Source organism: Manacus vitellinus, unplaced genomic scaffold (assembly GCF_001715985.3).
Source record: "Manacus vitellinus isolate BGI_N305 unplaced genomic scaffold, ASM171598v3 scaffold_5_pilon, whole genome shotgun sequence".
Classification (NCBI taxonomy): Eukaryota; Metazoa; Chordata; class Aves; order Passeriformes; family Pipridae; genus Manacus; species Manacus vitellinus.
In genome coordinates, this window is record NW_021940682.1 from 40,403,473 (window position 1) to 40,416,400 (window position 12,928).

At 37.0% G+C, this 12,928-nt stretch overlaps 1 protein-coding gene across 1 annotated transcript in view; it reads right to left on the reverse strand.

Moving 5' to 3' along the window:
- DOCK4 (dedicator of cytokinesis 4) overlaps window positions 1–12,928 on the reverse strand; it is a 154,063-nt gene that overhangs the window by 12,956 nt on the left and 128,179 nt on the right. Inside the window, exons 40-49 of the mRNA XM_018080173.2 lie at window positions 11,995–12,136; window positions 11,223–11,389; window positions 9,844–9,930; window positions 7,993–8,169; window positions 4,032–4,115; window positions 2,175–2,294; window positions 1,720–1,841; window positions 1,320–1,440; window positions 712–793; window positions 388–497 (exon numbers count right to left, since the gene is read on the reverse strand). Of these exons, the coding sequence (XP_017935662.2) occupies window positions 388–497; window positions 712–793; window positions 1,320–1,440; window positions 1,720–1,841; window positions 2,175–2,294; window positions 4,032–4,115; window positions 7,993–8,169; window positions 9,844–9,930; window positions 11,223–11,389; window positions 11,995–12,136 (1,212 nt within the window). The remainder of the gene's footprint in view (window positions 1–387; window positions 498–711; window positions 794–1,319; window positions 1,441–1,719; window positions 1,842–2,174; window positions 2,295–4,031; window positions 4,116–7,992; window positions 8,170–9,843; window positions 9,931–11,222; window positions 11,390–11,994; window positions 12,137–12,928) is intronic.

Here is a 12,928-nt window from a genome sequence, read left to right on the forward strand (position 1 = left end):
TTCTCAGAAGAAATAAAGGGGAAGTCAACAAGGATAACTGCCACAACAACAGTTTTTCTTTCTTTTTTCTTCTTCCCTAAATAGAACAAATGCTGTTGTTCCACACAAGCAGGCTGTGTCATCTGCTAAGTTTCTGCATCTCTCTCCCACTGCATTGAGTAAATGCATAGAAACAGATCTAAACCTAGGGAAATCAAGCAGAAATGTGATCAAATATCATGTATTCTATTCACATCTCTTTCATGTAAAATATTTTAGAGTATTTGCTTATAAAAACATAAAAAATCCCTTGAAAATTAAAAACAATGAGGAGATTGAATCCACTGGAAGTTCAGTATGTGTCTCCTGATTTATTTGTGCTCTGAGGACTCCCAACAAACTTCTTACCTGTGAAGTTTCCAAAGGAGTAGGGTAGATGGCACTGCAGGGCCTCTCTCTGGGAGACAGGCAAGAGTTTTCTCGGGAATGCTTATGTTTGTCAGACAATAGAGGAGAGGCTAGAAATAAATGTGTCAAGTGATTAAATTCATGCAGTGAAACAGACATTTCAATTCTATGCTTATGACAAAGAAATCCTCTGTCCCTATTAATTCATATTCCTCAAATAATTGGCTAAATTTGATGTCTGACCAGTGATATCATGCAGACATTCAGCTGTGTAATGTATCAAGTATAATTTAATATAGTTTACCACAGGAGATGAGCACTGACCTCTGGCACTGGATGGAGCAGAACTGGTCACATTAGGTGAAGCAGAATGAGTCGAACTCAGGCTTGAGGTAGATGGACTAGGCTGCATACAGAAGAGATGCTGTTATTATCACATCACACTTACTAGTTTGGAAAACAAAAATTTATAGCATACTTTTCACTAGAACAAAGAACTTGTAATTTCTTAAAATAGATTATCAGTGTTTCAAAAGAGCAAACCAGTATAAAGAGAATTAAACTAATTACACAGAATGTAGTAAAACATTAAATAAATATAAATGCAATTAATACAGTGAAACAATTCCATTCCACTGTGACAACTGGACAGAAAAGTCTATGTAAGGTCAGATGACTTTGTATCATAGTCCATTCATTGCTCCTTATTACATTTGTAAAAAATTAATGCTCCTATTTAAACAAGAGGAAACAGTTACATAAAAAGTTATTTCTTAGTTAATGAGGTTAACAGCCCATTTAAAAACTTGTTTTTTAAAAGAAGTATCTGCAATAATTTTGAGATTTCTGAATTAAATAACAGAAGCATTACTTCACTAAATAGCCTTGTAAGAAATATTCTGTATAGCTTGAAGAATGACAATAATTTGTACCTGCATGTTAAAAACTTCATCTGAGCTTTCTGACTGCCCAGTGATATTGCTGACTTCAGCAGAAGCTTGGGATGACAGTGATGAGGATGAATACCGATTGACAGCTGGGTAACTCAAGGGGCTATTATAAGAATAAGGAAATACAAAATTGTTAACTCTAACTGTCAGTCATAACTTCTCATGGGAAAACAGCACAAACAGCACATGTTTATTAATCTTTAGTTATTTGGGGGTTGGGGGGGGAGAGAGAGAGACAGAGAGACAATATATGTACCAGCTATTCATGGCTGGAGATACTTCAGGCAGACTATACAAGAAAGCATGCACATAATAGAAGTATTTTATGGGTCATCTTCCATGAGTAACAAAAATATGTCAGTTACTAGTATTTTAAACTTGCCTGCGTCGTGGTATTACCCTGGCAGCATCAGGGCTCATAGAAACAGGCATGGAATTCCGGCACACACGAGGACTTCCATTTGGGAAATGAACAGGACTAGCTTGTACACAGGAAGAAAATTCCTGGCAAGTTATTAAAAGAAGATTAATTCAAATGAACATAATACCATTAAGCATTTTGTGAGATACAGAGAGTAATTTCAATAGTTACATCTGCATTTTGGATCAGCTTCATCATTAGGATGAAAAATATTTTAACTTTCACTGCTGATAGTAAAATGTGACAACTTTTCTCTGCACAGTTTATGTTTCTCTTTGCTTTGTGATTCTGCAAGGCTACAAGCTGTAACGTGGACAACCAACCAAAAGATGTCATTGTTTGTTGCTTGGGAAAATGAAACAGTCCTTAGTACAGCTGAATGGTCTCTTGGTCTATCCATGCAACTGCTCATGTACCTGTATTCCCAAGCTTGACTTCATCACAAAGAACTGATCCACCAGCTTTTTGTGTAGCGGCCTCATGTCCTGTGGCACCACCTTCTCATGCACCGCCAAGCCAAATTCTAGAATCTGGGCCTGCAGTGAGAGAAAAATATTTTTTTGATGCATTTTCTTTAAGCTTTCATCATCAACTAGGATACTAATAAAAAAAATCTAACAAAATGCACATTGCCTTAAGAGCATCAATCTAAATCCCTGAAAGACCTGTAATCAAACAAGGCCTAAGACCAAAAGCAGTAATACACAAGAGGATTTACGCCTCTTCCCACTTACTATTCAACTTTCCCAAAAGTTTCACCTATGCAAATTCAACTCCAATATAAAAATCACTATGGATAATATAGTGAAAAACCTGGCTAAATAGCAGCTTTACAAAGGAGCAGCATTAAACCTTATATTTTCTACAAGAACAGTTGTAAAAAGCATGAAACAACAGCAATAGCCACATCTACCAGAGATGTAATACCTGTAATACATTTGCAAGGAAGTCCATGGTCCCCTCTCCTATTCCAACTCCCCAGAGACCTCTGTCAAAGGTGGCTTTATGTATATTCTTGACATAAGGCATGACAGGCTTCAGAATAACATTACTGAAACTCTAATCTTGCTCAGATTTGGCCACAGGCATTCAAAATATTGAACTGGTTACATGAGGAATCAGATAAACTCAAACTTAAAAACAAAATAGCTACGGTATGTTGTAATATCTTTGGATGAGAGCTACTAGTTGACATTTTCAGGCAGCCTGTGAGTAGGCATGCAGCTGCACAGAATCACTGACCCAAGGTCAGGACTGCAGCACATCCATCCACGTGCACAGCCATCCCAGCACTTCTGAATGCTCCACATTAAATCATCTGCGGGTGCCAGATAGGCTTTAACTGCTATTGCTTGGAATTCACATTTTTGTTACAGGAAGTTATTAACTCCAGTTTTACATTGTAAAGGCTAGTGAGATTAACTATAGCTTGAAAAGAAAAAATTGCAATGTAAATTACCAAACATTATCTAAATGAAAGTAAAGTGAGCTCAGTGAATCTATTCTGACTTATACTGTCTGAGGATCTGTCATTCAGCTGATCTGACCAAAAAGATACCACAATGCTGATGAAAAGTGGAATTCCCATCTTGCCAAATACCAATACTCTAACCTTTTTTTCCTAAACTAGGAATAAAATTTGAAATTTCAGCATGCTACATAGAACAAAGATAGGTACCTGTCAGTTTAAAAAGCTGAAATACTTCATAAGATCTTTGATTAAAAAAAAAATTCTCAGCATTTTCAAATGGAGATACTTCATATTTGAGGCTAGTACGTCATTGTCTTACAAATGAATGAAGAAATAATGCAAAAATCATATAATGCATATAATACTTCTCTGTTTAATTTAATCACTTGGCATTTATTTTACTGCCTACCTACTTTGCCAATTACAGTTAGATATCTTTCATTGCAATAAGATTTTTCATGCTTTTTTGCTTTTATGGTAAACCTTGTAGTGAAAATATTTGTTCTGTAATATTGGTAAAACATGTCAAAGAAATATTTGCTGAAGCCATCAAATGTTTCAATGAAATAATGTTTATTCTGTAGTAGTGATAAAATATGTTGTGCAAATATTTGTGTATGAGCATGACAGAACAGGCCTCTCATTCAATCTTTAATTTAGAATAGTTTGAAGTGATTAAGGTGATGATGGAAAGGACTAGAGAAAAAATATTAACATGATCCAGAAACCTGCTTGTATAGAAAGTTACTGTCTACTTAAAACAGCTGAGCAGGCCACCTAGTCAGTCCCTTCCCCACTGTACCTGCTCGAGCATCAGTTCTCTCAAGCGTGTGATCTTCTCTCCATCCTCTGGATGGTTCAAGATGTATTCTTTGATGAAGAATGCCTAAGCAGAATAAAATCACAAAGTAACACAAAGTGAGTAAAAACATAACTCTTTTGGGTTTGGGTTTTTTTTTTAAACAAGTTTCTAGATAATATTTTCAAATATTTTCAGAGTTCCTTTCTACTGCGATAATGGATAATACATGTTAAGTAATTAATCCCATATTAATTGGTGGAGATTATAGGTAGAAAAAATATAAATGCCACTCAAGAGAGGCTACAAGTTGTTCAGTATCCAGGACAGATTCTGAAGCAAATTTTGAAACCTGCAAATCAGAGTTGAAGACAAACACAGGTTACCTGAACCAAATATCTCTTCCCCAATAATTGTGACACAGAAGTTTCAAATAATTACAAAGAGTTTGATTTTCCTCTCTTTTCATACTGTGAGCTGTCATGGTTTGAGACAGCCCCAAGATCCAATTCCCTAGCTCCATTCCCCCTCCCACATCTCAACCTAATGTGAGATGGGTTTTTCCAGGCAAAACACACCAGACTCAAAGTGGGGGAAAAGGGAATATATTACAATGACTGTACAAATAAATACCATATCACATTATACACATGATCACAACTATCTCTACCATGACATATGTATTTACAGTGGATCAGATCTCTTCTCCCCTCCAAATAAAAGTCCAGGAGGGAAAGAAGGACAGATCCCTTCCAGTCCTTAAGCAGCAGCATCTTCTGAGGCAGCAGTCTGTCTGTCTTCTCCACATGCAGCAGCTGATAGCTGGCTTTCTGCCAGCACTCACGAGGGAGGTATTCAAGCTCCCTCGGCCCCCTTGACGCAGGCAAAGGGGTCTTCCGTGGGCTTCGTAACCCCAGATAAGGTCGTTTCACCACGTCATATCACGAAGACACAGGGGGGTCTTCATGACGGTCTGGTATCTCTTGCAGGGCCTCTGTGCCCTGTCTCTCAGGCTGCCACCGTGGCAGCAGTGCAAGGGTGGGGAGCCAAGGTCAACTCCCCCCGCATTCCATCTGGCCGTCCCGGTCCAGCTCCGGGATGTCTTTTGAGCTTCTTAACTCCTCTCTCTCTCCGGTGCTGCATGTCTAAAACTCTTCTCCTTAATAGGAGTCCATCTCCCTCTCTTCTCAGAGGTCTCAAAGGAGTTTTGGGGGGCTGGTACAGTCTTACCCCCAGAACTCTGTCTCTCAGGCTGCTGGCTCTCTCTTCTTCCCGGCTCTCCTTCCAGGAGTCCTTTCTCTGGTGCTGCATGTTGCTTCTGCTGCTCCTTCAGTTCAGGTGTTATCTGCTCTGGCTCTCTGCCACCGTTTCTCTGGTCAGTGCCGGCTGCTGCTCTGTGCCCATGGAGAAAACATCTCCCGGCATAACTACAGGCACCTAGCCCAGCTTTATGCTGTTCCAGGTCCCTGCAGCGCCCCAGCCAGGGGCTGGGAGGCCCCAGAGGCCCCAAGGGGCTCAGAGCCCCTTCCTCGTGGCTCTACAACATGGTCACCTCTCTTACCAACAACCCCCAAACTACAACTCATCTCTTCCGGTGAGCTTGTGATATGTTGACATTTTTGCAGGAGCGCCCATTGGACAGAACTCCAAAACTTCCAGGGGTTTCCACCCCTTGGGGTCTACCACTTTTTTAGCCTCTGGGGGAAAACAAAGATCCAAACCACTACAACACTCCACCCCTTCCCGGCGAGTCCCGCTCCAGCCGCCGAAGAACAACAAACTAACACAACATGGCGGCCGCCATGACATGAGCTTCCTTGTTCTTAAATCTAAAGACAACAACAGTGTGGAATTGTATGCTATTATATGTATTGGAGCTGTGACATTATCTTCTTATTCACTCAATATAAATAATGTTCTAAAGAACTCACAGTGGCATTGATGTCAAAAAGATATACTTCTCCCTTCAAGAGCATCTGACCAACATCCAGATATGTTCATGAGCTTACATGACTTTCCAGTTCATTTCTAGTGCTCAAATTGCACCACCTATAATACCCCAAAGTCATTTTACCCAACAGCAATGGTCTGGTCATAGCACTCCCCTTCTTTGTTCATGATTGCATCTTTCTTAACATAATGACTATTCTACCCTGCAAGGGGATTATATAAAGTTTACAATTCTTGACATTATTCTGTAAATAAAACGCCCAGCAGCTCATTTGAAAGATTTCTAAAGCTTTTAAAAATGCATTTGTCACAAAAAGTGTCTCTAAATATATCTGTACATACATACACGTGGCTTTCTATCCATAGAGTTGAGAGGATAATAGTGGCTTCTCTGGGCTATGTTTTCCTTTTGCACCTGTCTTAGCATTTCCCTCATAGACTTCTTACTAGGTTCTCCATCCAGCTTTAGCTCTTAAAATCTTTGCTATGCAGAAGCATTTGTAAATATGGGGAGCAGTAAAAACTGGAGATAAATATATGCCTTCCTCTGATTCAGTTCCAAAATTTCATGCTGTGACAAAAAAGCAAAGTGAAACAGATAGGAAGGGAAAAGAATTTACAGAGGAGAGGATAACAGGCACCAAAGAAGATAAGAACTGGCAAAACAACAACAAGAAAACATAAAAAGACTGAAAAAGGGACATGCAAAGAGAAGAATGAGCGTGAAATGGAAAAAAAAAGCCTCACAATTATTGCTAGCATTTTTGATGTTTAAAACACAAATTGCCAAAAAGTTCTATTTTAAATATATAGTGAGAGGCAGAGGGCAGAAGGGAATTGAGACATAAAAACTGTCTAGGAGATCAAGAATTGCAGCTAACAACAGCAATAAGAAAGGAATAAGCAGCATGCTTGTGAAAAATGGAGAGCTATGCAGAGACACTAAGCTAGCTCTGACACTGTTAATTCAAACCAGACATAGTTCTGACATGACTGTATTTCTCCAGGGACTCCCTTCATGGTGCTTTACTATGTTAAACAGTTTTGTTGTTTAAAGGCAGTTGGGAAAGATCAAACATGTTACTGCTTTTCTTTAGTCTCACAATTTTCATAACACTGCAGTTTTGATGACAGATTCTAACACTATACCAGATTCAATTTCCTGTAGTTTAATTTAGATGCAGTTTTATCAAATTTAACACCTTTGAGTGAACAGCCTTCGAGACAAGTGGACAGAATGTTATTCAATGTGACATCTTCAAAGGAACAACCAGCAGACTTAAGTATTTCATCAGACTATGGAGAAAGAGGAAGATCAAGTTGGGCTGAAAAAAAAAAATCCTTTCTTTTTACTGTGGTTTCAAAATTCCACAGAACTTTGTGCAAATACAGCATCCCAAACACTTACGGTTCTCCTAAGGTTATTCAGAAACGATAAAAATGACCAACAACTTTTGGGAACAAATCCAGCGTTAGACATTTCTTAATTATATGTAATTTTTTTCTAGATTTTTCTTCCCCCAGAGAAAATAGCTTTCCTTAAAACTTGGAAAAGAGAAACAAGAAGGATCTAGAAAATTACGATTCTTCAAGATAATAAATTTATCATTGAGGACTTTTTATATATATATACATATACAAAAATGAGAATGTCAGCACAACAAAGTAAATTTGCTGCTTGGCCAGAAGTAGCTCCTGACCTAGCATAGGCAATGTACTATAATAATGTACTTACAATTAACTATTTAATTGAAAATCTCCACACAAATCACTGAAGAATGTAAGGTAATCATGAATTGATTCATTGCTGGAATAAGTTTATGGTGCTATCTGCAGCAAAACAGTTGTTTCAATAAACTATACATCCTTAATATCACCTAACCCAAAACTGCAATATAGGTATAATTATAACTATTATTCATATAGTACTTTCTGTCCTTACTTCATACAGAGGAGCTGCATCTGTACAAGGAAAGAAACTGGATTTTTAATAAACAGAAAATAAATTGCTTACCTCTTGGTATCTAGCAACTCCACCATTAACTGCTGCATCAATGACCCCATTTAGACACATTGTGAGAGGGTTAATGTTCTGCATCTGTCGAGTCTGACACTGACTAATCAGTGTTCTCAGCTGCTGGTTCTTATTTTCTAAGACTTCAATAGCATTCTCAAGGGGACTCATTTCCACCTGAAAGGACAGTGAGAAACACTGCAAACAACTTAATCTTCAGGTGAAAAATGAAATAATATTAGGGTTAATTTTTGATTTCTTAAAAGAAAACAATGTTATTCTATGTTCTAGAGTACTAGGACAGAATATTTTTCTCACCTGGGTTACACTCCATGAGTATATGCTCTGTGCACAGAGAGATTTGATTTTATCACGTAATCAATGACCAAAACAAACAACTGTTCCTCTCTTGTAGATTCATTATCTGACCTTGAAAGATGAGTCAGCCCTTTCTACAAAACATTCACCTACTTTCAGCCAGTGGTGGAACTCCTGGAGTTCAGGGTTAAACTGTCCTTGGTAACTTTACCTAAACTGGGCTTGAGATTGGGGAGCTTCACCAGATTAAGGGCACAGAGCAGAGTTTAAGTATTGGTGACCTACTTTCTCCACCCAAAATGAAGTCAAAAACTATGCATTATGAATAAGGAATTTGAATGTAAGCTTTAAGCTGAGATGATGATCAAGTTACAGTCAAGGGCAGTCCTTGAGCAGGATGTGCCCCCTGTCTCTGGAGGGAGAGGAAGCTTTTCTCACAGGTAGCTTGAACTGCAGCAGAAACAAAAGCTTTTCTAACAGGTAGCACAAACTGCAGCAGAAACAAAAAGCTAAGCAATGAGAAGAGTACAGGCCTACAGCTGCTCTAATTTACCCAAACATACAAGCACAAATCTGAGTCATAATCTCATACATGTTCAGGAAAAATTATTACAGTTAGCTTTAGGAAATGGTGACTATAATGGTAACATGACAATAAACTGAGGGTCTTCAGATTAACCTAGTAAGGACTCAGCAGGAGTCAACTAACAAAATTTCTCATGTCACACACAATTTTTTGATTTGTACTAAACTCCGTTTTTTATTTTCTACAGGAGAATATCAGGATGGTGAACGAATGACATTTTGTTGCTATTATGAAAGAAAAATACAACTGAGTTTTAGAGAAGATCACTTATGCTGTGGTGTCCATATATTTAAAGGGATTATTGTAAAATTGGCTTTGACAAGAAGGAAAATAATTATAGGTGTTGTACCTCTGGCCTCAACAATTGACCAGTTACTTGGAAGTCTTTATAGGAGAAGCCCTCCTCTGAACACAATTGGAATGTATTTAAGGATTTTCCAGGAAATATAACAACAAGAAAGGAGAAGTAATTACAATGTGTCAGTAACAGATTGCTACATTAGACCCTATTCCTACAGGTTCTGCTGAGCAGCTCATGGCATTTATTAAAGTACAGGAACTTGGAAAATGTTTCCTTTTTAAGTATACTAACAGATACATCAAGCTATAGATATTCTAAGTGTTAAGTGTTACATCGTTCTGAGTTTTAAGAAAGTAATTTGCCGACAATGTGTTTTCTTGGTGTGCCCATTATTTTTCTCAATGTCTTTTTTCCTCAACTGTTTAAATTAATCATAAGGGTGGTTCTTAATAATACTTTTCAAGACAAGAGAAATCAGAAAACTCAAAATACTTCGTAAATAATTTTGTTGTAGCCAGCTTGAGACCTTGCACAAAGAAATTACACGGTAACAAATCTTAAAGTAGTTCATCAAATAAAATCAGCCCACATCTGACTAAGGAAGTAAACCAATCCACAAAATGTATTGATAAAATCTCATACTCACCACTTCACGTTTTTCCACTTCAAACCAACGAGATATTCCAGGTAAACTCTGCACCAAGATCAGTGTGGTTCTCTCTACCCATAGACTCTACAATATACAAAAAGAATTTATTTCCCTGCTTTGCCCCTATATTTCCTTTAATTATTCCCAGGCTTCTTTATGAATACCTTCACTTAAGTAATAGTACACATTAAAAAAAAGTACTAACATCCAAGTTCCTAAAGAAATATCTATCCCATAAGCTGATGGCATTCACTTTTCTTCTTACTTTCTAGCTCCTACTACTAAGCAGTACTTTCTGCTGATTCTTTACTCTTAAGCATGGTATTAATCTATACTATATGTTGTTCTCAAATGTCCAAAAGTCACTCACAACTGAATTAACATTTTAATATTTCCTTTCCAAGGTAACGTCTGAGAAGAGCAAGAGTTCAGAAGCAGAACAACTTACAGATCACAGAGTGTGACCAGCTCTCCTCTATGAAGTCCTTTCTGAGATTCCACAATGCATGGCTGATGGTATACTCAGGTGTACTACTGGTAAACACTTTATGCAAGTGGTTTGTAAAACGACAAATGAACGCATAGGATAGTGCTTACACAAAAAGCTGTACATTTAAAACAAAGCTAAACTTAAATTAGAAAACAACAGTGACTCCATTTAGCTAATTTATTACCCTTACAGTTCTTTCCTGTAACTTTATAACAAAACTATTACAGGATAACTCTTTTTGTCTGTCTGAATACCAGAATATATTCTGCATCAGGATGTGTTTCTAGTGGGTCAGAATTAAAATTACACCAAAAGATGAATTTTCAGGGTGACATTTTTATTAGGAGGATCAGAAGGAATTTACATATTAGGGAAGGAATTATGGTTTTTACCTGAGACAATCTCTAAGTTCAGAGGTAGCTTTTCATCTTGATATTACAGGAACAGAACATTATGCCTCAGTTTAGTCAAAACTGTCTCTCCCTTGCTCTAGGGAGAGATAATTTCAGGCAATCCTATCCATACCCCAGATTACGCACTTAACAATGTTTTCACATCTGCCTCAGAAACTCTTCTGGAGACTACTCTGCTCTCTCCAGTTCTGCCTTCTATATATCACAGATGCAAAAAAACAAATGGGTAAGTTTTTCACCCCTATTCACATACACAATGAGACCTTTGCATCTCCTATATATTTTTCATATTATTTTATTCAAAATAAGAAGTGAAATAATCAATCCTGAGATACATCTCCTCTAGAGAATTTGTTATTCCACACTCAGTTGAGTAACACAACTAGGAGACGATGTTTCAATAACACAGCTGTTGCTGATGTTATAAATAAATCCATAGGTCCGGTAGCTCAGGAAAGGGCATGATACTTTACCTTGAATTCATTTTCCTTGTCCTTGGTCCCTTTGTGAAATGGCCTGTCATATCGGAATCGCCAGATGTGATTTACTTTGTAAAAGCTCTTGATGTTATCAGGAATGCCATCTCTCTGCAAGACTTCTTGGTTTTCTGGAATTGGTGTCACTGCATAAATCTGCAGATCTATATGTAAAGAGTTAAGGCTATCCCACTTCATTGAAATTAGCAAAGCATATTGACTTCTGAAGCACTACAGAAAACTCTTTAAAAACTGTGTATCGTGAAATGCTTCTAGACTACTAATGGTTTGGGAAAGGAACAGGAGAGATTTTTTGATCGTTTCGGATTTCTTTGTACTGTTTTGTTGAAAATTTCATCTTTATTTTTGAAATAGAACTACTTACATGGAATAGTACATGGAGTAAAGGGATTTAATTAAATATATTCTTACACACAGTATGTCATGCCATGCTAACATAATGTACTGTAAGAAGTTAAATTACTGTAACTTGAACTGATATGCCATTATCACAGCAGTGATAGTTCTACAAGTATTTTTAACTAAAGAAAGAATGTCAATAACCTATCAAGGAATTTTTAAATAAAATCAACAGATATAAAAAAAATTTCCAAACATAATAGAGTGATGGGGACAAAATTCAGGGTAATTCTCAGGGTAATTTCAGGGAAGGAACATTTGTGACTGAAATTGTCTATAGGTGTCCCTACATTTTTTAAAAGCATGAAAGATATAACTGCAGAGTCTGGCTTTGTGATTATGTGGATACACTGTGCTTCTGCCTGAAAGATGGTCTCATCTGGCTGATTAGCATGTTGCATAGCAATGGCATGTGGGAACTCATTCAACATGCGCTGCTGGAAGGCCTCCAGCCTTTCATAGTCATGTCCTCGGCAAACAAATTCCTTATTCTGAGTAGAATAGGAAAACAGAAATGAAGAGTAAGTTACATGAAAATAATTTAGATCCAAACACACGCTCTTAAATACAGACTTTCCAGGCAACTTTTGCATCATTTTAAGAAGGGAAAAATAAGGAAAAAAAAGGCAAGAATGAAAATAAGGAATCTGGAAAGAATAGGTTAATTAGAAGACAGAAATTTTATCCTATAAGTTATGTTTTATTCAAAAGTCCCGAAAAATGGAGTAACTATACTTTAAAGTTTAATAAAAATCTGAAGGGAGAAATTGTTCTTAGTGAAACAAAGTATGTAACTAAAATGACATATCAGACTATGTAAAATATGTAACAGAAATATAACCCAACAAACAGTGAAGACATTGAAATGGGTTGGAAGTCCATTCCATGAGGAACTAAGAAAATTTGCTCTGATGTTATACAGTTCTGAAGAAAAACATTGCATAAGACAATTGGTAGAAGGCATTCAATCTGCCTCATGCTCTAAATGTTTATCAATTATCAGCCTGGTAAATTAAAATGACCCAGTTTTTGCAATATGAAGTAAAAGAATACTCCTGGCATTGAATTCTGGGAACTTTCAAGGGAATTGCTACAAGAAAACAACTGTAACAGTATTATTGTTCAACTAAAATTAAAATGTGAAATCTTTATTATGAAGTTTATTCTTTATTCCTTCTACAGCAAACATAGCTAGACTTACAAACTGCTTTACCATAAAAAAAAATTAAATCAAATGTATTAAGTTTATCCTTGTTTGTGTTGCAAGCAAAAATCTGTGCTGT